Here is a 23,902-nt window from a genome sequence, read left to right as displayed (position 1 = left end):
TAATTGTGCAAGTGGTCATGTCCCGTCCAGTTCAGTGACGTCTGTATGGGAGCAGTGGGAGAAAGAGCAGTTAGGTTCATTCTGCCAAAAGACGACCTACAGATACAGTACCTTCAAACACATGTTTTTTTTTTTGCATCGAATGTCCAGGAGACCGACTCCCTGGGTCAGGGAGCTCTAACTTTGGCGCGAACAGAGGACTGCGTTTACTTCGCGTCTTTCAGGATTTTAAAAGGGGGACAAGCCAATGTGTCAACCTGTCAACCCCTGAAAGTGATATTTCACTTTGGTACAACACTAATATGTAATAAGTAATGTTGTCGAGCTTAACCTTACCCCCATTTTATTTGCAGAGAGTGAATATTAACAACATCAGCCATCCCCGTTAACGCTATCGCCATATCCTCAAATTTGTGCACCTTCCATTCACTCACATCCAATATTGTGACCTAGCCGAAATTAATAGTTGTAAAGCACATGCTTACTACCGAGGATAATAGATCGATAAAAGAGATTTTTTTAACACCCGATGCATTTTCGTCGTTTTATTCCCTAGAAAAAGATAAAGAAGATCCGGAGACTAGTTCTGTTATTCAATCTAAGTGATGTATGCTTGAGCACGATAACACATTCACATGGGCTCGTGCATTAAAGTGGCCAAACTGCGGCTTGCTGTATTTCTACGCAGTAGATAATTTGAAAATAGTTCTTCCATTTATTGCTAACCTAAACTCGAAAACAGCTTGTCACCTCAAAAAAGACAGAGACAATTTGACAATAGTAGCCGACTCTCTTTTATCTAGCTCTTATCCTCCATAGTTAGTGTGTACTTCAAAACTATTCATTTCAGCGAGGTCAAATGGGAGCGAGTGATCGGTGTGATTAACGGTCGCTGGAAATAACTGATGTTGCTACTCGACGCATATAAAATGGGGTAAGCTCCACAAATTTACTTGTTTCATACTAAAGTGAAATATCGACGAAAGACAGCTTTTCATATTTCAAAGCTGGCGAGCCCATATAAATATACAAAAACAATTTTGGACTTTAGCTGACATGCTAACTGTAACTAACACATCAACAACATAACTGCATAGATAGCTAGGCTAGTTAGCTACTTGCTAACAGGATAGTCGTTTAGCTAACTAAAACATACGCCAATCAATTAATTGTACTAAACAGACAATGCTTTTGACATTTGTAGATATTTTGTTGCTTGATGTAAATTTCCTAAATACACAGGGGATTTCACATGGGCAAGCCATAATATGGGCTGACAGGTATCAATGTGTAGCTTCTAGCTTCCACATAAGTTTGGCAGCCATTTTGTGCAGAACTTTCAGCACACATCAACTCGCATGGGGAGGAATAATTTTCTATTTACATTCAAGTGTGTAACAGGAAAACTCAGGGAGTTGTTGTTTCACCAATAATTTTTAACTTATGTTTTGATGGGGGGCGGTTGGTGGCGGGGGTGTCACTCAAAACTTCCAACTTTAAAGTGAAGCTGTACTGGCCATGATCGAATTCAATGACGCTTGTTGGATCATTCGATGCCTCCTTAAGAACCCTACAACAAGTCTGCACAAGGCTGCTGAGCTCAAATAGGGGAGGTCGGAAACATCCCCCTAAACTAATTATTGGTCTCGATTAGTGGTCTTCTTTTAAATAATTTCCCTTCATTAACAATAGGACCAAGTACTCAATACAATCACGTGTAACCAGTTCTCAGTTTGGTAATAAAACTCTGATTTGCGCACAAAATTGTGCATATTTAAATCAACGTTATTGAAAATTGTGGATATGTGTAGATACTCTTTTCTTCTTCTTCTTCTTCTTCTTCTTCTTCTTCTTCTTTTTTACCGAATTCACACTATGTGAATATTCTTGGCAAAGATCTACAATATGCAAATTGCCATGTCATTATATTTTAATGTAATTTAAACAATCTTGAAGCGCAGGTTAGATAGCCTTTACAGCAGGGGTCACCAACCTTTTTGAAACTGAGAGCTACTTCATGGGTACTGAGTCATACTAAGGGCTACCAGTTTGTTTTGTCACGCGCACAATACTGACCTTTGAACTAGAGTAGGTCAGAGTTCACCTAAACTTATCTAAACTTCATGTATAATAAACATATATTTAAGATATTGTCATTTTTAAATCTATATAAATGCAAGTGTGATTAAAAAAAAAAATAGCAACAGAATAAAATTAAATTTTAGATGCAGCTCACTAGTGAGTTGTGCTATTTTTAGAACAGGCCTGCGGGCGACTCATGTGGTCCTTGGGGGCGACCTGGTGCCCGCGGGCACCGTGTTGGTGACCCCTGCTTTACAGCAACAAGGTAGTTAACAGGGTAGTTAACAGGGTAGGGTACTTTCCCTAACATGGTATTAACTAAGAAGCTGTGCATTTACACAACGGATTGCCGGCAAACTTGTTAATGGAGGAAAATGATTGAACACAGTTAAAGACCAATAACCAGTTCAAGGGGAAGTTTTCTGCGTCCTCCATTTTGAGCTCATCAGCTGCCACTGGGTTGCATCCCACTCCTAATACACAGACTCAGCTGTTCTGCACAGCAAAGGCAAAGGAAATAACCCTTACAAAAATCTGCCTTTCTATACTCAAAATAAAAATAAATAAAATCATTAAAAATACAGTCACATATTAGCAAAAAAGCACTTGGCAGTTTATTAATCAGTGGTGAGGACCATAAACCGGCTAAAGTGGGTCAAATGGTGGAAACGGTCAGTGCAAGGTGGCTGTTCTTCACATTATTGTTATTCATGATTTCAGTACCCATAATCCCTCTGGATTTTTGTGTTTGTTTTGATGGCTGGCAGGAGCTGGACTGGCTCGGCCATTTGGAGCCTTCTCTTCTCAGTCAGAACCAGATTTGGGAATGACAGAATGGCTTACAGCCTAACAGACTACAAATAGGTTACACAACAAGTCACAAAAACATTACAAAAATACCTTCAGACAATAGCCTCTTCCTCTTCTCCTACCCACAACAGCCCACACCCTATAGACATCAATCACTGATTGGGGGGAGGAATGCACATCTGTCTCTACTGATGGACAGGTAAGATGGCTGAATTAAGGTAGTCGTAGAGTGATTGATTTAGCTTCTCTAGACCTGTACTTTTCGTGAAAGGGAAACTCAAGATGAAAATGAAATACAATGCCTCAGGCTGGCCTGGGAGTTTCTAAGCAGGCCCAGTGCATGCTGGGTATTCTTTTGCGGCGGGGCAGAATAACCGAATAGGAGGTTATCCGTTCATGACGGCCATTGCTGGTGTTTAAATTGTACTCATTCTCTTTTACGCATCGACCAACCGCATCTAACACATGCTTCGCAAACTGTTCATTTTGTCAAATGCATCATTCTGTGGGTTTGGTTTGGTAGGGTGTCCTGATTACTGATGCTTGCTAGTACTATACTGGCTCACTAGCTGATTGCTAACAAACTAGCCTACATACTTGCTAGCTATAAACAATCTTTCCTCTCTGACGGGAACCAAAGATTTTATATCAAAATTACGAAAAGCTGTTATCAAATTTTTCGAAAAATGGATATCAAAATTTACATGAATTTTGAGATCAAGAAAAATGATTAAATGTTAAAATGGCTTGCCATGGGCATCCCACTGTTGCTGCCGCCGCAACACAGGATGAAGCACCCAACCAAAGGAACATGGGGAAGTGTGACAGTAGCTGGGTGTACAGTCGAGGGAAGTCACCTAACACCAGTCCTGGGGTTTTCAAAGCACTAGCGTTGTTTGCTGGTAGCCGTGCATTTTTCTGCTCTCAACGGATACTGTTATTAAATTTTATAATGATTTTGTAATCTTACAAAGAATATTTACTGCATTGCGTAGTTAATGTTTAGTCTAATTGCATTGTCATCATCGTTTCTAAACCTAGCCTAATTTGTTGGTAAACTTGTCGGTCTTCATTTAAGAATGAAGACACATCCTATCATAGTAGGCTATATGGTATTAATACAATACCAACAACAATATAATAAAACTGCCTTACCATCAGCAGAAACAGATATCTTTAAAATAATCTACCTGTCCTAACTAATAGCTACAACCAACTCAATTAAAAGCTCACTTCATACCAAAACAACACCCTGCATAAGCTATAGGATCTAGGATAACAACATTACAATGGTACCTCCACATCAGCAGGGGGAGACCGAGGCAGAGACCAGGCAATTGGTGTGCCTATTCAGCAGTGAACATTTGTCTATTTTTACACCAGATGCTAGTGTGTGCACTCCCAAAAAATGTGTAAATCTGGCACAAAACCTATATGCACCACTGCAAACGAACTGGCACAATCAAGCCAATAACAATCGGTCCATAACCTGGACATGCACAATTACTTACAATATGAGTTGGACAGTGACCGAAACTGCAAACATCATTTAGATATGGCTTTAACCTCTGAAACGACTTCAAGATGAAATGCCCTGGAGTCTGATACAGAGAGACTGCCCAATTTACACTGCAACAAAAAACCTACACACAGTGAAACAATCCAAGCACATTATCCGAATTACGCACCTTAATATTATCCAAGACCTACACAGTGAGATAATCCAACCTATGTAATCTCAGATTATCCAACCTACACACTGAAATTACCCAACCTGCATTCTCTCAGATTATCCAACCTACGTATTCTGAGATTGTACAACCTAAACATTCAGAGATTTTCCAACCTACACACTTTGAGATTATTCAACCTACATACTCTCAGATTATCCAGCCAACATGCAGAATATTGAAGCTATGCATTCTGGAATGATCCAAACAACATATTCTTAGATTATCAAACATACACACTTTGAGATTATCAAACTTTCAGATCATCCAATCGGCACAGATATTCAGCCCATGCATCCAAGCCACGCAGTCTCATATTATCCAACATACACACCTTGAGATTATTCAGCCTTCGCATTCTGAGATTATCAGAACTGCACACTCTTGAGATTGTCCAACCTACACAATTATCCAGTCTACATACTCTGAGATTATGAACCTATGCACTGTGAGATTATCCAACCTACATAATCTCAGATTATCCAACCTACACACTCTATTATCTAGCCTACGCTCTGAAATTATCCAACATATGTACTCTCAGATTATCAAACCAAAACAGATTATTCAACATACACATGCTGAGATTATCCAACCTATGCACTCTGATATTATCCAACCTACACACACTTAGATTATCCACCCAACAGTTTACACACCCTTGAAATGATCTAACCTATGCACTGAGATTATCAATCACAGATTATCCAGCACATTCCAGTGACAGTGACACTAAACTAAGCACTGCATCAAACTCTGCACTGAATCAAAAACCAGATAGTATTTGAAACACTGAAGCACAGACATAGCTATGAGTCCTGATTCAGTCACAGTGTGGGGTCATGCAGTGCAAATTAGTTACAGACAATCAGACAAACAGACAGACAGATGAACTCTCAGCCAAATCTTCCTGTCTCATGTCAGTTAATTTAGCTCAGTCTCCACGGACAGAATTTCACTTTTAGGTTTGAGTGTGACACAGACACAAACAGAAATGGATTACCTTCACATTGTAGATATACTGTACAAACATTGGGCATCAGTTGCATACATACACACACATGCACACACAACATAAACAAACACAAACGACGAAGACACAAAACAAAGTAAACACAGGGTCCCGGTAGGATGAGGGGAGGGAATTGTGTTTTAGATACGGAGATTTCCCATAATTCACCTTACCTGGGATCAGGGTAAGCCCAGGGGGGTAAGAGAGAGGGGTTATCCTAAATCAGAAGTCTTTTGTTTGCAGACTCACTCACTATCAGTGACTCAAAACTAGCGTTTCCCAACTGGTGTGCCATTAGGCGAGGTCAGGTGTGACGTCTGAAAAATACTTTTAAAAAAATGTCAAAGTTCAAATGAATAATATTTTCAAAAACCCCAGAAATGAACAAATCCCATTCACAAGTAATCCCATGAAAGTAACTTAAATACACACCGCTTAATTAAAACCCCGAAATAGCATTTAGGCCTACTGCTGACACCCCGTCAACATCAGTACGTTGCTCGGCGAAGGAAATATGTTGGGAAACGCTGCCCGAAATGGCTTCCACAAACACCAGACTCAAATGTGTCTGTTAGCACACATTAAATTGAGACTTTATTTTGTCCTATGGTTCTGCATTACAGATTGAATCACTAATACATATATAAATAAATTATCTAGGTGTTTGTGGGAACACAGCTACAAGCCAGCATGGGTAACAAAGGGAGTAACACAGTTTATTATTACAAGAAATGTGAACTGTCATTGTCACCTTGTTTTCTTGCATTTCTTTAGAGCTACACACAGTACTACTGGAGAGCCAGTGACTATTTTAAATCCTACACCCAGACACTGTACTACAGGAAAGCCAGGTACTATATTACACTCTACAGGCCACATATGATACTACAGGAGAGCCAGTGACTATTTTACATCCTACTTCCACACACTGTACTACAGGAGAGCCAGTGACTATTTTACACCCTATAGTCCACACACAGTACTACAGGAGAGCGAGTGACTATTTTACCCCCTAGAGTCCAGACACAGTAGTACAAGGGAACCGGTGATTACTCTACACACAACACCCACACACAGTACTGCAGGAGAGCCAGTGACTTATTTTACCCCCTACAGGCCTCACACAGTACTACAGGAGAGAGCTAGTGCTGACTGGAGGAAAGATGAATCTGTCTGAGATCCTGGAGGGTTAAATGTTTTGTTATCAGAGAAGTAAGCTGCTCCAAAGTCACTGAGTTTCTATAGGACCTCACGTAACTTTGAAACGTAACTTTGTGTGTGTGTGTGTGTGTGTGTGTGTAATTGTGTGCGTGTGATTGTGTGTACGTATGTGTATGTGAGATTGTGTGTGTATGTATGATGTGTCTGTTTGTGAGTGCATGTACACATTGGCTTCTGTCAGTCAGTCGTTCAAGAAGACAGTACTGTCAGTTTTGGAGGGCCCAGTTGTGTCAGCTGTGTGTGTGTGTGTGTGTATGTGTGTGCGATTGTGTGTGAATTTGCGCATATGTGTGTGTGTGTAAGAGAATTAGATGTAAGAATATGTGTACTGGAGGAGTATATGTACTGAATTTTTTTTAAACCCCCGTTTATGCCAGGAAAGAAATAGACAAATGGAAGACAGATGGAGAGTTTGCATAGCACGGCGTTTAAATCTATATATCTAATATATCTGTAAGAATGCTCCAAAAAACAAGAAATTGGAGCAACACTGAGTAACTGGAACACTAATGTCTGAGCTTAACTCACTTAACTGCACGTTGCACAGCATTATGGAAGTCTCCGCATCTGTCTGTCTTCACTGGAGTCGGTGCCACAGTCTGTGTGATGGTCAGGGTCTTTTTTTCCGTGTTCAGACCTCCCCACCCCCAGCCTGAGCTCCCCAACCAGTAGATTTGGAATTAACTTTCGACTCCCATATCCCAAAAAATAAATATAGATATTTTTTTCAAATAGCTAAAAAAAAAAAAATCCAGAAAAAAAGAATGTCAAAAGTTTAGTGCAACCGTTTTTGCAGAGTTCTTGGAATACGTTCTACAAAGATCGATTCTAGAGCTTCACAGGACAGGATCTAAACCAGAAGCATGTCCTGGTCCGGTCGGTTCGGTCGGTTCGGCTCGGCTGGTTGGCGTGTGTGAGTGAGAGTCGGTGTGTGGCGGGAGTGTGTGGTGGGACTGTGGGGACAGACATGGCTGCGTGTGTGTGTGCGTTGAGCTTGCGGCGGCATGGGGGGGGGGGGGGGGATCACAGGAGGACTCACTGGGTATTACCTTTGTATTCGGGACGGGACGGGCGCGAATCGGGGCTGCACTAGGATGGACTGAGGCTTCCCCTAAGAGAAATCACCGTATCTCGTCAACACAAAGAGGAAAGACAAGAGGAAGGGGGGGGGGGGGGCATGTCTGTGTAGGGGGGTGGGGGACGGGGGACGGGGGGGGTGTGTGGGCTGTTAAATTACGCAGCGGAAAGCACGCACACACACGCGCACATAAAAACGCACGCACAAAGACGACGCGCACCGAAGCCGCACACGCTCACTTGAGGATGCAGCAGTAGCATCACCACCATGCCGCAGCCCAGCCCCCCAAAAACGAGCCGGTGTGCCGGCCAATCAGAAAGCAGCCATGCCACGGAGGAGAATGGGCTTGTGGGAATGAGGCTGAGGGCGTCAGGTGACAGGTGCGGAGTGAAAAAAGCGGGCCACCCCCCCCCCCCCCCCCCCCCCCCCCCCCCCGGCGCATGCAGTCCCGCATGCGGCTGGCTAAGAACACTGCGGTCGGATGATTCCCCTCAGTCTCTCTCTCTCTGGTCAGAGGTGTCAGAGGTCAAGTGTCAGAGGTCATGGTGGAAAGACATGCCGAGGTGAGGCTGCACGCACGCGGGTGTTCACACATGGAGCGTTCTCTCAGGTAACAGACGAGAGAGAGAGAGGGAGAGAGATGTGTAAACACCAACAGAGAGAAAGATAGAAAGGAGAAACGGAGAGAGAGAAGACAGGGAAACAGCCACCTAAGACGCGAACAAGCACAACAGACAGTTCAAAAGACAAACTCAGCTCTCACACACTCATAAAAAACAAACCGAGGTCACCGACACATTAAATAACAAAACGAGCTCACAGACAAAAAACAAACTGACCTCAGAGACAAATAAAAAAACACAGCTCACAGGCATATGAAAAAACATACCGACTTCACAGACATGCAAAAAACAAAGCTCACATACAATAAAACAAAAAAAGCACACTTGCACTTGCACATAAAAATATGAAAAGGCACGCCAACACATCCAATCATAACAGAAATAGTGCGGAACTGAAAACAGACACGGAACCAGGGGATGTCATAAGACACAGGGTGGGAATGGTCAGTGTCTAATTTTACAGGATGTACACGGAACGGAGAGAATTCAAGTACAGGGAGATCAAAACTCACTGTCCTCTGTGGTGGATAACACCTCGCAGGAGTTTTAAACACTCGTCTGGATAAATCTGCTTTCCAAAATGACATGAAAGCATCAAGTCTCAGTCTATATCGATAGAGAATCCACAGAAAATCTGAATTATGAAATTATGAATAAGTAAGGAATAATTGACAACGAGGTGGTCGTATCAACTGGCATTAGACAGTGTTTAACGAGGAAGAACAAGGCTCCTCTGGCTTGCTTGGGTCTCTCGTTGCAGCAAACCGTAAGTAGAATATGAACTTAGAAAGGTGATTAAACTTGACCTGGACTACCTGCCAAACGTTGAACAATTTTACAAATTTAATCACCACCTAGCATCCAATCAGAATCGAATATTCACCCAGACAAGGGTATAATACGAAAATAATGAATCACTCAGCAACAGGTTCTAATCCTGGACTTTAGGTCTTTGTGCAAATAGATAATTGTAAAAAATTTGAACAGAACTAAGGGTAATAAAGGTCCATACAATCATCTGGTTTTAGTCTGGACATTCTCTCTCTCTCTCTCTCTCACACACACACACACACACACACACACAGGTACATACTCACAGTGTAGTGTCATATATAAACACACTGCTTACAACACACTTGTTGTTGACTCTTAGTCTTAAAACTTTTAGTCTTTAAGTCTTTAAAACCCAGTTTTTGGAAAGGATAGACAAAATCATTACAAGAAAGGCACAAAGGAATCGAGATACAGCCTTGGCCTTGGCCTTGGCCTTCCCTCAGCAGTGATGAGGTGTTTGACCCCCCCCAGACCCCAGACTCCAGTCTGATAGGAGAGACATAGGAGAGACACGTACACTCACAGGCACGGTCAGACGGGCGGATGGAAGGATGTAATGTCAGACAGGGACAGAGAGACGGTTTTGGGTGGTCGGACAAGATGGACAAACTTGCACGCACACACACACACACACACACACACGCACACAGGCAGTCGCACCAGGAGAAAGAGGCAGCAGACACAGCAGAAGGTCTCCAAAAATAATATTTAAAAAAACAGCGAGAGGAAGACAGAGACAGACTGGGAGAGACGGACAAACAGGAGGACAGACCTGATCAGCGAACATTCTGGGTTTGATTTCAGGCACGCCACTTCCTCTCAATTCGTCTTCCACGGCCATTAGCCTAGGACCAAGAGAGACAGCCATTAGCCTTGGACCAAAAGAGACAGCCATTAGCCTAGGACCAAGAGAGACAGCCATTAGCCTTGGACCAAAAGAGACAGCCATTAGCCTAGTACCAAGATACACAGCCATTAACCTTGGACCAAAAGAGACAACTATTGTCCTAGGACCAAGACAGACAGCAATTGGTCTAGGACCAAGAGACACAACCATTGGCCTAGGACCAAGAGACACAACCATTGGCCTAGGACCAAGGGGGACAGCCATTGGCCTAGGGCCAAGAGGGACAACCATTGGCCTAGGATCAAGAGAGACAGGTATTAGTACACACGCATCCCATCCCAATCCACACTGGGGCAGAGAGGGAGGGGGAGAGAGAGAAAGAAGAAGAGAAAGGAGAGGAAAAGAGAAAAAGAGGGTGAGGAAATATGGAGGCAGAGAGATAAAGACGGAGGGAGGGAGAAAGAGAGGGGGAAAGAGGGAGAGAGAGGTTAATACAATAGCCAGCATTACTGTTCCATTAGTGATGTTCCTCCCGCACTGTAAGAATGCATCCGACTTAACACATCCCAGGTGGCGGGGTTTGCTGACTGACACTGGCACCCAGAGGGGGCGGGGCTTGATTACTGACACTGGAACCTAGAGGGGGCGGGGCTGCTGACTGAGACTGGCACCCAGAGGGGGCAGGGCTGCTGACTGAGACTGGCACCCAGAGGGGGCGGGGCTTGCTGACTGACTGGCACCCAGAGGGGACGGGGCTTGCTGACTGACTGGCACCCAGAGGGGGCGGGGCTTGCTGACTGACTGGCACCCAGAGGGGGCAGGGCTGCTGACTGAGACTGGCACCCAGAGCGGGCGGGGCTTGCTGACTGACTGGCACCCAGAGGGGGCGGGGCTTGCTGACTGACTGGCACCCAGAGGGGGCGGGGCTTGCTGACTGAGACTGGCACCCAGAGGGGGCGGGGCTTGCTGACTGACACTGGCACCCAGGGGGGCGGGGCTTGCTGACTGACTGGCACCCAGAGGGGGCGGGGCTTGCTGACTGACTGGCACCCAGAGGGGGCGGGGCTTGCTGATGTCTCAAGCAGCAGTCATGGCCTGAGCTCTTCTGGATTAGTCGCTGTTAATCCAACAAAAATCCAACATTAGCATATTTACGTCACGCACTTCCAGAATGAAACAGAAATAGAGTGTCACAGAAGCTGAAATCCCCATTCCTCCAGGGACCGGATTTCAGAGGCTCCGTTTTAGATCCCTTTCGTTTTCCTGTTTTCAGATTTTCTTTCACGCCCCCCCCCCCCCCCCTTTGATGGCATCCTCAAAAGCGACTTCAGATGAGCCATGCACATCCTGATTCCTGATCGTGTCTGCGTCTGCCGCCTCGGGGGAAGGGGGGGATGTGATGGGGGGGGTGGGCGGGGGCAGTCGCCTGTTCTCTGTCTTCCGTGACACGCCAGCACAGCACTCACTGGGCCCTGGCGGCTTTCGAGACCGCTTAACACACCGATACCAACTTCTAAAAACCCCCTCAAACCGCTTGGCCTACACACGCCAAGCTCTCGTGTTGAAAGCGCAGTTCTGCATGGTGGAGATGTTTACACTCACTATTAACTTGTCTGCTCGAGTCGGTATCCTCGTTGTGCACCATGCTATTAGATTCTCTGAGTGACATCACAGCCTCTGATCAATCAGGTTTTTTTCTTCTTCCGGCTCAGCTGTGGCCATGGCTGGGGTGGCAGGGTAGCATAGCGGTGGGCTGCTTAGCTGGCAACTGTAGAGCTGCTGGATCTAGTTCCCCGTGGGCACATACGGATGCTGACTTGCATCTGGAGAGATGAAGTCAGGTTCCTAAATGAAAAAGGAAGAACTCTGCCGTTGGGCCCTTGAGCAAGGCCCTTAACCCAAAAAAACGGCACAGGGGGGCTTTACCCCTGCACTCTCTCTCTCTCTCTCTCTCTCTCCCAACTTGTAACTGTTCTCTCTGGCATTCCCGGGGCATTCCAAAGAGAAACATGTTCTCAATGTACCTCCCTTGGTTAAATAAAGAATTAAGAAGAAAATAAAAATATGCAGGAAGTGCAAAAAATGTGTATAAAATCACAAATAAAGTATGTTTCTGTAGCCAGTACTATACAGTCAATTCAAAAACAGGGCACAATGCCTTTTCTGAATCAAAGGTTTAATGCATTTTTTCCATTTATTTTTAATGAATGGCTAGTTGTGATGATGTAACCATTTCAATATACAACATATGTGTTCAATATACAACCAGGTGCTGTGAATGGGTTGTTTATCTCAAATTGCCCCTCCATTTTGGCCAAATCATTAGAAATCCATGTGTAAGTCCGTAATCTTGGTATGCCCATGCTTACTGGTTGAAGACAAGTCTCACTGAAGAACCCAAATAAATGTTCAAAGATTAAGGATAACACTACCATACTTCTACTGTATGCTCGAGGCATACTGTCGGCAGATTGAAGATGGGCGGTGGCACATACATTTTTCACAATGTTTAATGCCCGATACAGGAAGCCAAAACCTCAGGTCACTAGTTTGCTTGGCAGCATCAATACAATTGCTTTTTGGTAAAAATTTGGATTGCTTATCATTCAACAGCTATAAGAGCAGCAGTATTCAAATCACTAAAATAAAGACATAAGTCTAGTTAGAGTCTGGGCAACAAGACATCATACATGCCTTTCTCTGGCCCAGATCAAACTCAAAACAAACGTCACTGCCACTTTTGTCATCTGTAACATGTGTTATATAGCAACATAGTGAATGCTACAAGTACAAATAATGAGAAGGATCCACAGGTGAGGTTTTCAAACATTGGTATTGGTCTGTTTTATTCCGTGAATGATTTTACAGCGATTGTGTTCTTTCACAAGTTAAGGAAGGAAAGAATCCAAAGTACAGAGACATTTTTTTTTCCACGCTCGCAGGAATATTGCAAACCACTGACAATGTTGTTAAAGCATCACAGCATCACGCAGCTAACAAAACGAAGAAAATAAAGAAAGAGAAAAAAAAAACTCAACCGACACTTTTTGCTGTTAGAAAACTGAGTTGTAACTCCACTGCAGGAAACTTGGCAGCATCGGATCAGTAACGGGTGTCGCCATTTTGTATCCGCTGCGATTGACAAAAGCTCAGAGGTTAAGGGTCAGGAAAGCTGAAGTTAGAGGGGAAACATCCAAGTTCAGGTAGTAAAAGTTATGGAAAGATAAAATATAAAAATTAAATAAAGTCTCAAGAGTAGTATTGTAAGGACTTATGCCTCCTGAATGCCTTGGACTTTCCACCTCTGGTTAAAGGTTAACACTTAAAGAATAGACCTTGGAGCTTGGACTTGACATTTCAATCAATTCATGGATCTAATTTCATTGAATGATTATTTAATGTATTATTTAATTTATTAATGTATTTCATGTAATGAAATTCATGTAATATGGATATTTATTTTCCAATTCATTAACCAAATTCATGAGTTCAATTCCTGAACTGAAACAGAAGTGACCCACAACCCTGGAGCCCTTAAGGAAATATGTACACACTGCAATATATTAAGTTAAAATATATTATCAAGTTATTACACAACTTCACAGTATATGGGCAAATACACAATGTATCGCCACTTTCAGATATTGCAATATATAGATATTTGTAATCATTTGCTGTGAAATAAACTACATTTCATAGTTCCCACAAAGCCCAAATATTTGCTATATAACACAGCACATTGCATTTCCCTAAGGGAGAGGTGTAGGCAACACACATACTGTACATAGGCAAAGTTTCAGGAAAATGTGCTGAAGAAAAACACTTCGGACATATGCCCTAAATATGACATTGTCTTATGCGTGACATAACACCTGGCATAACCAGCTATGACAGCGTAGTACAAGTGTCATATCACTGTCATAATGTGTTCCAAATATTTTTTACCAAAACAGATTTTCTAAAGAACCACTACAAAATGGCCGCTGCGCACATCATGACAGCACTATGACATCACAAGCTGCAGTGCTCTGTCATGGCTGGACTTTGACAGGACTACAGGCAGGCTTACAATACGACAGTGTAATGTAGGCTATATAGCCTGTAGTTCAGTAAAGTGTTAACAGGAACATGGTGGGAATCAACCCTGCTGTATTGCAGCTGTTTTCTCAACCTCAGACCTGGTGTGGCAGCAAAGTACAGCTTTAAAAAGGCTGGAGAAGACACAGAGAAAGTGTTTGGTTGGCCTCGCTGCTGTGAACCTAGAGAGCGATTGCAAAAAGACTTAAAAAAACAAAAACAACCAAAATTGAACACATATCAAAATATGGCAACCAGACAGCCTAATCTAGCTCACCTTAAACATATAAAAGTAAAACAATATTCTCATATTCTTTATAATTTCTGATAACTTGAATGTCAAATATACTTTTCAGTCACTTTCATACACAAATTCTATATAATAAGAGAGAAATGACAACCCCAATGCACATCAGCATAAATAAATGTATATTGCAGCAATTATATTATGAACAGTAATACTTCAATGTAAGTCTAGGCCTATAACTTTTCATTCAAAATAAGGTGAGAAATAAATGTTCAGGTCTGGTGACTTCTTCATATAATAGCTACTGTGTGTGTGTGTGTGTGAGAGAGAGAGAGGGGTGGCTCAGTGTGTGTGTGTGTGTGTGAGAGAGAGGGGTGGCTCCGTGTGTGTGTGTTCATGTGAGAGAGAGTGGTGGGTGCATGTGTGTGTGTGTGAGAGAGAGAGAGTGGTGAGTCCGTGTGTGTGTGTGAGAGTGAGAGAGTGGTGAGTCCGTGTGTGTGTGTGTGTGTGTGTGTGTGAGAGAGTGAGTGGTGGGTCCATGTTTGTGTCTTGTGTGGTGTATCAATATATGTCAGTTATAAATATACATCCACTTAAAAGCAAAAAAGCATTTAACATTAATAAACTACTTAACTTCCTCACAGACATTATTGCACCCTTTAGACAACACACCTTTTGCCATATGTATAAACATCGTTCTGTCAATAAATTATCTTTACCATATCAGATCCTATATACAGTATATATATGAAGAAGTATGTCTCCAGTACAGTTGAGATATTATTTAATATTGTTGATAAATGGATGTTTTACTGCCATCTAAGAGATGTGGAGAAGGCAGGCGTGCTTTTAAATCTAAGAATCAGGAAGTGTACAAACCTTCTGATGTATGTTCATCATTCACTGACAAAAATAATATCCATAAGCTATTCTTATGGACTTGAGTCATCAGCTCATAGCCCGTCCACTGCAGCCGAGGCTCTCCAGGGGGTTGTTGGTTTGAAACTCTCTGACTGCCGTGATTCTGGGTTTTAAAAAAGAATGTTACTTCTAGAATGCAGAGGAAAAGGGCTAAAAAAAAAAGGGGGGGGGGGGGGCGCTTGGCAGGAAATTTCCCATGAGTCTGCGGTGGCGTTGCGGGTGGTGCGTTTTGGGGGGTGAGAGAGAGAGAGAGAGAAGAGGGGTTCATCTGAGGACGGCGTGGCTGCGTTCAAAACGTGGTGGGTGTGGGGGTGGTCGGGTGGGCTGTTCGGAATTCTGGGTCTCGTGATTGCGAGAGCGGTTGCCATGGACACGGATCCTGGAAGCCGCGGCGCGCTGGCAACTGAAAGCAGCCAGCTTTGCCCTTGTTGCCATGGCTACAGAGTGCCCCTGAATCGTGAGTGGTGGATGGAAAAGGGAGAGCAAAAAAAAAAAGAAAACGGAGGATGGCGGTACATGTCCAGAAAGCACCGTTCCTGAACGCTATCCAGCTGCATGGCGACTGCAGCCCACCGCACCGCAGAGCTAGCGGTCGCTAGCCGCGTGGCATCCATCTGCTTGTCTTAGCGTTGCACAGCCATGGTCTCCAGTGGGTTTATGCCACTCATACTCAGGCAAAGGCAGCTTCAATGCAAAATTATGCTTTCAAAATGGCTGCTCTACCACAGAGTGATTTAATGTAAATAGGAGGTTTTGGATGCGGGGGGGGGGTACCAAGGCTACCAAGAATGAATCAGTCAATGCTGCTGCTTCTTCTTCTTCTTCTTCTTCTTCTTCTTCTTCTTCGGTAAATGCATGGTCTTGTCGCAGAATGCATCGCTACTCCAAATGCACTTTAATAACCCCCAGAATGCACCTGTCTGTCCCGTCTCCTGCTGTCGCTGGTCAGATGTGTGTGTGTGAGAGAGAAAGAGAGAGAGAGTGTGTGTGTGTGTGTGGGCGTGTGTGTGAGTGTGCGAGTTTGGGTGTGTGTGTGTGTGCGTTGACTATAACATTGCCAGCAGAAACACAGCCACAGTCAGCAGGTATACAGGCACCAATCTGTGCAGTTTCTGCACCAGTGCTCCCATTGTCAAACTCTTAAAGAGGTGTATTCATCATGCCTTTGCACACACACACACACACGCGCGCTCGCAGCAAGACCGCCGAACAAACATGGGCAACCGAGAAACTGAGAGAAGCGAGAGTTTGACTGTTCTTCTTTTGCATTGTTTTCGCGTTCTTTTTCCCAGAGCAATAAAACAAGTACAGAGAGCTGCAGGCGGTATCTCCTTTTAGCCACGGAGAGACAGGCTTCAAACTATGACTCATTTCTTTTATTGTACTTTCAGCACTTGATGAAAAAAAAAAAAAAAACACCTCGTTTCTTTCCCCCAGCAGTAGCGAAAAAATAAAAAAATAAACCGACTGTGAAGAAGCCCAAGCTCGGTTACCGCGGCAACCAAGCTCTGACACAGAGGTCTGTTCCGACATTGGTTCATCTCATGTACACCTCTTAGCTGTGAATCAAAAACAAACAAAAAAAACCCCGAAAAAACCCGCCTTTTGAGATTCGTGGAACTCGTAACAAAGGTTTTAACTTTCGTCCCTTACGCAGACGAGTTACCCAAAGACGGACATTTTCAGATCCATATCCATGACTTAAAATGTCTAAAAATGGCTGCTTTGGAGCACCAAAGAGTCAATTCTCTCCTTCTTCGGTGTCGTGTGCGTAATACGAACGCATTGTTCAAGCAATCCAACTAAGCACAGCTTCATTACGCTTTAAGCGTATATTTATTAAAAGTGTGCTTCTTATGTTGCTACTAAACATGACAAAAGAACATTCTCCCCTTGGTATTTTCTCACTGACCTTGCGTCATGGATCTTTCACCACATTTCTATATCGATGTCATTTCATGTTTAAATTTGGTGTAGGCTACGTCAGAAGCGGCGTTTGAATCGGCCAATGCGACTGTGATTCATGTTTCTCTGGCACAAGGTCTCGCGTAGTCATGGTGACTGGGGATAGCAATCCTATGGCGATTCTTCCTACAGCTATAGAATAATGAGGTTTATTCTTGGGTATGGGCCTGAATGACTGTGGTTTTATACAACATTTCACCTGGTCTGTACAGTGTGCTGCTATTGGACACACTGTGCCACAGTGGATGACTGATATGAACATACTGTACATCTCTTCTCTACAACATGAGTCTCGCCGAGAGTCTGGGTATTGCTGCTACAGTATCATTTGCTGTTTGTATTTGCATCGGCCCAGTTTGGGAGTTGGGGGGAGCAGGGGGGGGGGGGGGGGGGGGGTCTGTAGTCCAAAGCCATGGGAGTGAAGCTGAATTTCACACAGTCAAGAACCAAGACCTGCGATTGGTCAGAAGTCAAGAAGTGGGGCCGGTGTGAAAGCCAGCCTGCAGGAGGTATGGCCTTCAGGTCGGCAGTGTCGAGTGGCCCCTGCATTAGCTCCTGAAATTTCCGAAGTTTTATTAGCTTTTTATTCTTTTTTTTTTCTTTTTTTTTTTTTGTTGCATTAACTAACTAAACAGTATGCGCGCGGTGTCTTGTGCCCGTGTGTGTCGGCACAGAGGCCTCTCTGCGCCGTTGGCGATTTTACCTGTTGATAATTCCTTTAATCTGGGAGTCTTTCTCCACCTGCTGCTGCCGTAGCCTCCGCTCGCTGTCGTCCAGCCGGTTCTGGTACTGCAGCAGGATCTTGCTGGTCTGCTGCTCCTGCGACATCAGCCTGCGCTCGTACTCCTCCAGCTTACGGTGCGACATCATCAGCCGCTCCTTCAGGGAGTGGATCTCCTCCTCGTACTCCCGCACCTGCGAGAGAGAGAGGGAGGGAGGGAGGGAGGGAAGGAGGCGGGTGAGAGGGAGGGAGGGAGGGAGGGAGGGAAGGAGGCGGGTGAGAGGGAGAGAGGGAGGGAGGGAGGGAAGGAGGCGGGTGAGAGGGAGAGAGGGAGGGAGGGAGGGAGGGAAGGAGGCGGGTGAGAGGGAGAGAGGGAGGGAGGGAGGGAGGGAAGGAGGCGGGTGAGAGGGAGGGAGGGAGAGAGGGAAGGAGGCGGGTGAGAGGGAGAGAGGGAGGGAGGGAAGGAGGCGGGTGAGAGGGAGAGAGGGAGGGAGGGAGGGAAGGAGGCGGGTGAGAGGGAGAGAGGGAGGGAGGGAGGGGTGGAAAACCAGAGTAGAAAAGAGGAGGAGGGAGGGGGGGAAAAGAGGGAGAAAGATGGAGAGAAACACGGGTGAGAAGCAGACAAAAGAGAAAGAAGGAGAGATGGGGAAAGGCAGAGATGGAGGGAATCAGGATCAGAAAGAGAGAAACGGAGAGAAAGTGCTCCGTTGTGAATTCTGATTGGTAGGAAGTCCATCACTAATCAAGCACGGCCCTGCTTCTTCCACAGAGCCAACTTTCCGGGCTACCATTTATTCAGTTCATTTATTGGTTTATTTATTAGAGACAAGCACAGAAAACACTGACAATTACAAACACACCGATGTACCTTATGTGTGTTTTTAGCTTCCTTTACAGCACCAGCACCAGCCCCCCAACAGAGATGGTCCATTCGATGGCTAAAACAGTGCCAAACACCAAGCTTCCATCCAAATATTTCAGAATTTTCCAAAGTCTGCAAAAGGACTTTGTTTCCATAAACTACAGTTTTGCGAATATTTTGAAGAGGGAATTTCTTCTAATTTTTGGTTTCTCTACACTTATGTGCAAATTATAAATAAAATAAATAAAAACTTTAAATTGGAAACCCCACTTAAACTAATAACTGATATTATCTGATTCCATTATGTCTACTGGCCACACATTCTCTTGATTGTATCATGATTGGTGCTCATTGATTAATGGAAGAATGGTAACTAGGAAAGAGAGATCAGGAACCACTCAAGTCCGAACAGTTGTTAATTCAATCAGTAGGATGGCCATACACTTGACCTAATTGAGGGAGGTCTCACAGATTCACTCCGTCCTGTGTAAGGGTCTAGGATACCAGACTTGACCAAAACTGGAGGATTGGGGGGTTTCAGTTCACTCCGCAATCCATTTGAGGCGCAATCTCTTTTTCTGCTTGGATACTTTTAATAAACTTTGTCATCTCTTCATACTGGGAACAGTAAAATCAGTGCAGATCTTAGGCCCTTGAGCAAGGCCCTTAACCTCGCATTGCTCCAGGGCGGATTGTCCCCTGCTTCATCAAATCGACTGTATGTCGCTTTGGTTAAAAAGCGTCTGCTTAATAACTGTAATGTAATGAACTATGTCGGATTTTCATTGGGTGAAACCACAAATCCTCAGACGAGATTACCTGGCATTGCCTCCCAAAATTTTAGTGTTTTCTCTTCACACCGTGTTCTTAAATGTACAGTTGTATGTATGTATCAGAAATCCCGGCACAGCAATACTTAACGAGTCCTCCTAACAGAACTATGGAATAGGGTAATAAAATTTGAAATAGGCGACAATTTTTAATCTGATCTTTAATCTGATTGGGTATTGCTGCTACGTCTGTGCTGGGCGCTTCGCAGGCTTGCCTGGCATCCCAGAATGCCGTGAGGACGCGTAAAATTGCTTCTCGTTGAAAATGCGACGAGGCCGTGTAATGTGTCGGCTTGTTGGCGGGTGTGTGGCCTCGCCCTCGGAGCGGGAATGGCGGATGTGTGGCCTCGCCCTCGGAGCGGGAATGGCGGATGTGTGGCCTCGCCCTCGGAGCGGGAATGGCGGATGTGTGGCCTCGCCCTCGGAGCGGGAATGGCGGATGAGCAGCACTGACCCTGTCCAGCCGCGACTCGTCCATGCTTTTGGAGTACTCCTTCAGCTTGAAGTCCTCGCGGTCCGGCCGGCAGCTCTCGATGTCCGCCGACAGGTGGGGCATGTTGGACACCCACGCCACGGTGCGCTCGTTAGCCGTGGGCGGGTTCAGGGTGGAGGGGGAGGAGCCCTGCGGAGTGTGGGGACACACGGCAAGAACAATCAATGCGAAAACCAAACATCGTTTTTTTGTGATAAACTCCCATGTTCCCACACACATTTTGACACCTCAAACCGTTATTGTGATTCAGTTCAAAGAGCTGGGCTGGGGACACAATTCCATTTAAATTCAGTAAATTCAGGAAATGCATTAAAATGAGATGAAGTTTTTAAAAACTGCCACCATTAGTCCATGGAAATTCTTCAGTTAATGTACTGAATTTCATGGCATGTCCTGAACTGACTATAACCACAGGCTCTCAGAGCACCAAAAGTAGGCCCACTGAGTATAAGTACATATATCTGATTGTTGTCTCAAAGCACTCCTGTATTCTGGGGCACAGTATTATTGTTTTAGAACATCTTAGTGAAGCTTTCTGGATGGCTAGATAGTACTCAGGGTAAGCACCACCTACAGCACAGTGTCCCCATCAATTCACATTTGTTTGTGTGCTGTATATCTTTAAATCGGTCCTTGCATTTCCTTCAAACCTGAATGCAAATTCTCCTGTGCCATGTGCATTCATGCAGCCCAGCATATTAGATCCAAACGCATCCCACTGTTTCATCCCACATTAGAAATAACAAACGTGTGACAAAATAGATTAACCAGAGGAAAATACTCAGAGCAGTGGTAAAAACCCATCATCACGACAGCGCACCTTTACCAGACAAACCTCTACTGTGAAAACTCCACATTTCATGCAAGGAAACGGGAGAAAATTAGCTCCTAGAAGACATTAACAGGGGAGAACAAGACGAACACCTCACAGCCTGTGGAGAATTGACCTTAAACGGCTATTTAAAGCCTTCCTTTCAGAAGCAAACCTCAGCACTGTCCTCAAAGCAAGCTTGGGCCATGTTTCACAGTGCTAACGGCCAAATGTGTCTCCCTGCGGAATAACACAACTTTCAAAATGCTTTGCCAACACCTTAAACTTTTTATTTTTTTAATCCATTTTATTTCTTGTTATAGGCTATACCTGCTACCTAATGTTACAGTGTACCAACTACCTAGCTAGCAAGATTAATTAGCTAAGTTTGCACGTCCTCGGCACTGTAGAATGTTGGCATTTCTGTTGACTTAAGTCGCCCGCAGCACTGAATGGGATTAGGGCCTTGCTCAACAGCAGCACTGATCTTCTTGTGGCTACACTGGGGCTTGACCGACCATCTATCCAGGTCCCAGGCAAACACCTTAGCCAACAGGTGTGAGCCCCAGGCCACGTGTAGGATCTGGCCTGGGTGTAGCAGTGCAGGGCTGGGCAGGTTGGAAGTGGACGCCTCCCCACTCACCTGTTTGGCAGCATTGGGCTTCAGCAGGTGCTGCTGCGGAGTTTGCTGCTGCGGCTGATTTTGCTGCTGTTGTTGTGGTTGCTGCTGCGATTGTTGCTGCGGTTGTGGCTGTTGTGGTTGTTGTTGTTGTTGCTGCTGCTGCTGCTGCTGCTGCTGTTGTTGTTGCTGCTGTTGCTGCTGCTGCTGCTGTGGTTGCTGTTGAGAGGGCTGCGACTGGGGCGTGTTCTGAGTGGTGCCCCCTTGTGACCCCTGGGAGGCCTGGCCCTCCCTGGCCGAGCTCTGCTGGTGCGGCAACCCGGGGGCGGGGCTATCCTTGACGGACAGCTGCTGCCGTGGCGCCGGCTGCCGCCCACCGAAACTGGACTCGGGCGACTGGAGGAGGTTCCCGCTCTGGGGGCGGGGCTTGGTAGGAGGGGTAGAGGCGGCAGTGGCGCTGACGGACAGCTGGTGGCCAGCCTGGGACTTGCCACGCTGGGAAGGGGGCGGGGCGATGGAGCCCTGGCGATTGGGGTGGACAGTGGAGGGGGGTGTGGCCAGGGAGGAAGGGGAGGTGCCTGTTTGAGGTGACATGCCCATCATCATCATCTGCTGCTGCTGCAGGTTTTCCTGGAGGAAAAAGATCAGAGGGTTTATGTGGTTAGTCTACGAAGTTAAACCCTTTGAAGAATCGGCTATTTGGACGCCAGTGTTCCATTGAACTCCATTGCTTCCAATTCCCAGTCTTGATGGTTTCATCAGCATTATAATGTTCCATGAAGAAGAACATATTTGTGATTTTACACCATAGCGGGTTAATCAGAGGGCTTATGAGGTTAGAATAGTTTATGTGTAATTATTGAATAGTTTATTCAATAATTACACACATTAGGGGCCAGATATTGGCTTAGCAGCATGAGCTGATTATTGCCAGTTGGGGAGATAATCACTTTATTTCAGCATTGAGCTGTGTCTCTGTTTGCTGTTCCCAAATCACTTGTGGACATTGTGGGTTTACTCTGTAGTAATTAGAAGAGACCTGCAGGCGAGTTTATAGTGGCCCAACAAAGAGCGTACAAACACACGCATACACGCTTTCTTGCTTGCGGCTATCCGCCAAAGATTACGTCACTTCCTTGGAGTGATTTGTGGGGGCTGGCTTATATGGCACCAGCTGATGCCGGCATAGCTGTTGGGCTACTCTTTGGGAAGTGTGTGGGGGGGTCCTTCAGGTGGACCTTATACCTCCACTTCTGACCTCCAGGATTCCTGCTAACTCCCAGGATTTTACCATATAAGATTTGCCTTGGGAGACTGTCTTTGTAAAGCTCTGAGCCATTTGCATATCTTACAGGAATGATGGTGTGTTTTTGAGTGCTTGGAAGAAGGTGTGAGTGTTGTCGGAGTCCGCATGGATTTCATCTCCTTCTTTGAGTCACCACTCATTCTCCACTGTCCGGAGCTGTCAGCACGGATGGCTTTCCATTTAGTGAGAAGGGTGGAAAATTGTGGGTTTTGAGAAATGGGAAATATAAGCCTTGCATTTTGCTTCAATGGGAAGTTGGATTACTGTCGAACCAGTCCTGCTGATGCTTTTTGGTAAAGCCGCCTAGTGACTCTCATGCAGCTGTGCATTCAGGCTCTGCTGCTGGCGGGGGTGTCTGGGCTAGGGAGGTATTCAGCAATTCTCCGGCAGTAACTCCCTGGGGTATCAGGCACTATGAGAAGAATTGTGTTTAATCTTCAGCAGGGTTGCCGTTTTGTAAATTGGCGTCAAGTTTTTATCTGAAACTTGGACCTGATCAACCCATAGTCTTTCCAGTCCTCGTGCATGGCCAGTGTTTTGTCCCTCTGATCATGCTGAGAGGTGACTATGTAGTCAAGTAAGTTCCTGTGTTAGGATTGTGCATGCATCCCTGACATTCTGTCTGTTTTTTAACTGGAATAGGGTGTTAGTTATAATCAACTGATGCACGACACAGGGCTGGAGGTTTTTATACCAGGGCTGTTTGATTTGCCTACACCATGTTTCCCAATGTCTGCCAGAGTAGGTGGTTAGTACCCACTGTGGGATTAATATCTCCCCAGAGATATTATGTCATGTCAGCAGAAGGTATTT

General features: G+C 45.0%; 1 protein-coding gene across 1 annotated transcript in view; it reads right to left on the bottom strand.

Moving 5' to 3' along the window:
* The window catches only part of LOC133136157 (ras/Rap GTPase-activating protein SynGAP-like), an 87,568-nt gene that overhangs the window by 8,379 nt on the left and 55,287 nt on the right, over positions 1–23,902 (bottom strand). Inside the window, exons 16-21 of the mRNA XM_061253408.1 lie at positions 22,010–22,413; positions 21,808–21,865; positions 20,315–20,482; positions 18,151–18,362; positions 10,163–10,235; positions 7,905–7,966 (exon numbers count right to left, since the gene is read on the bottom strand). Coding sequence (XP_061109392.1) covers positions 7,905–7,966; positions 10,163–10,235; positions 18,151–18,362; positions 20,315–20,482; positions 21,808–21,865; positions 22,010–22,413 — 977 coding nt within the window. The remainder of the gene's footprint in view (positions 1–7,904; positions 7,967–10,162; positions 10,236–18,150; positions 18,363–20,314; positions 20,483–21,807; positions 21,866–22,009; positions 22,414–23,902) is intronic.

This window comes from Conger conger, chromosome 9, assembly GCF_963514075.1.
Source record: "Conger conger chromosome 9, fConCon1.1, whole genome shotgun sequence".
In the NCBI taxonomy this organism is placed as follows: domain Eukaryota; kingdom Metazoa; phylum Chordata; class Actinopteri; order Anguilliformes; family Congridae; genus Conger; species Conger conger.
This window is presented reverse-complemented; position numbering and strand designations above follow the sequence as displayed.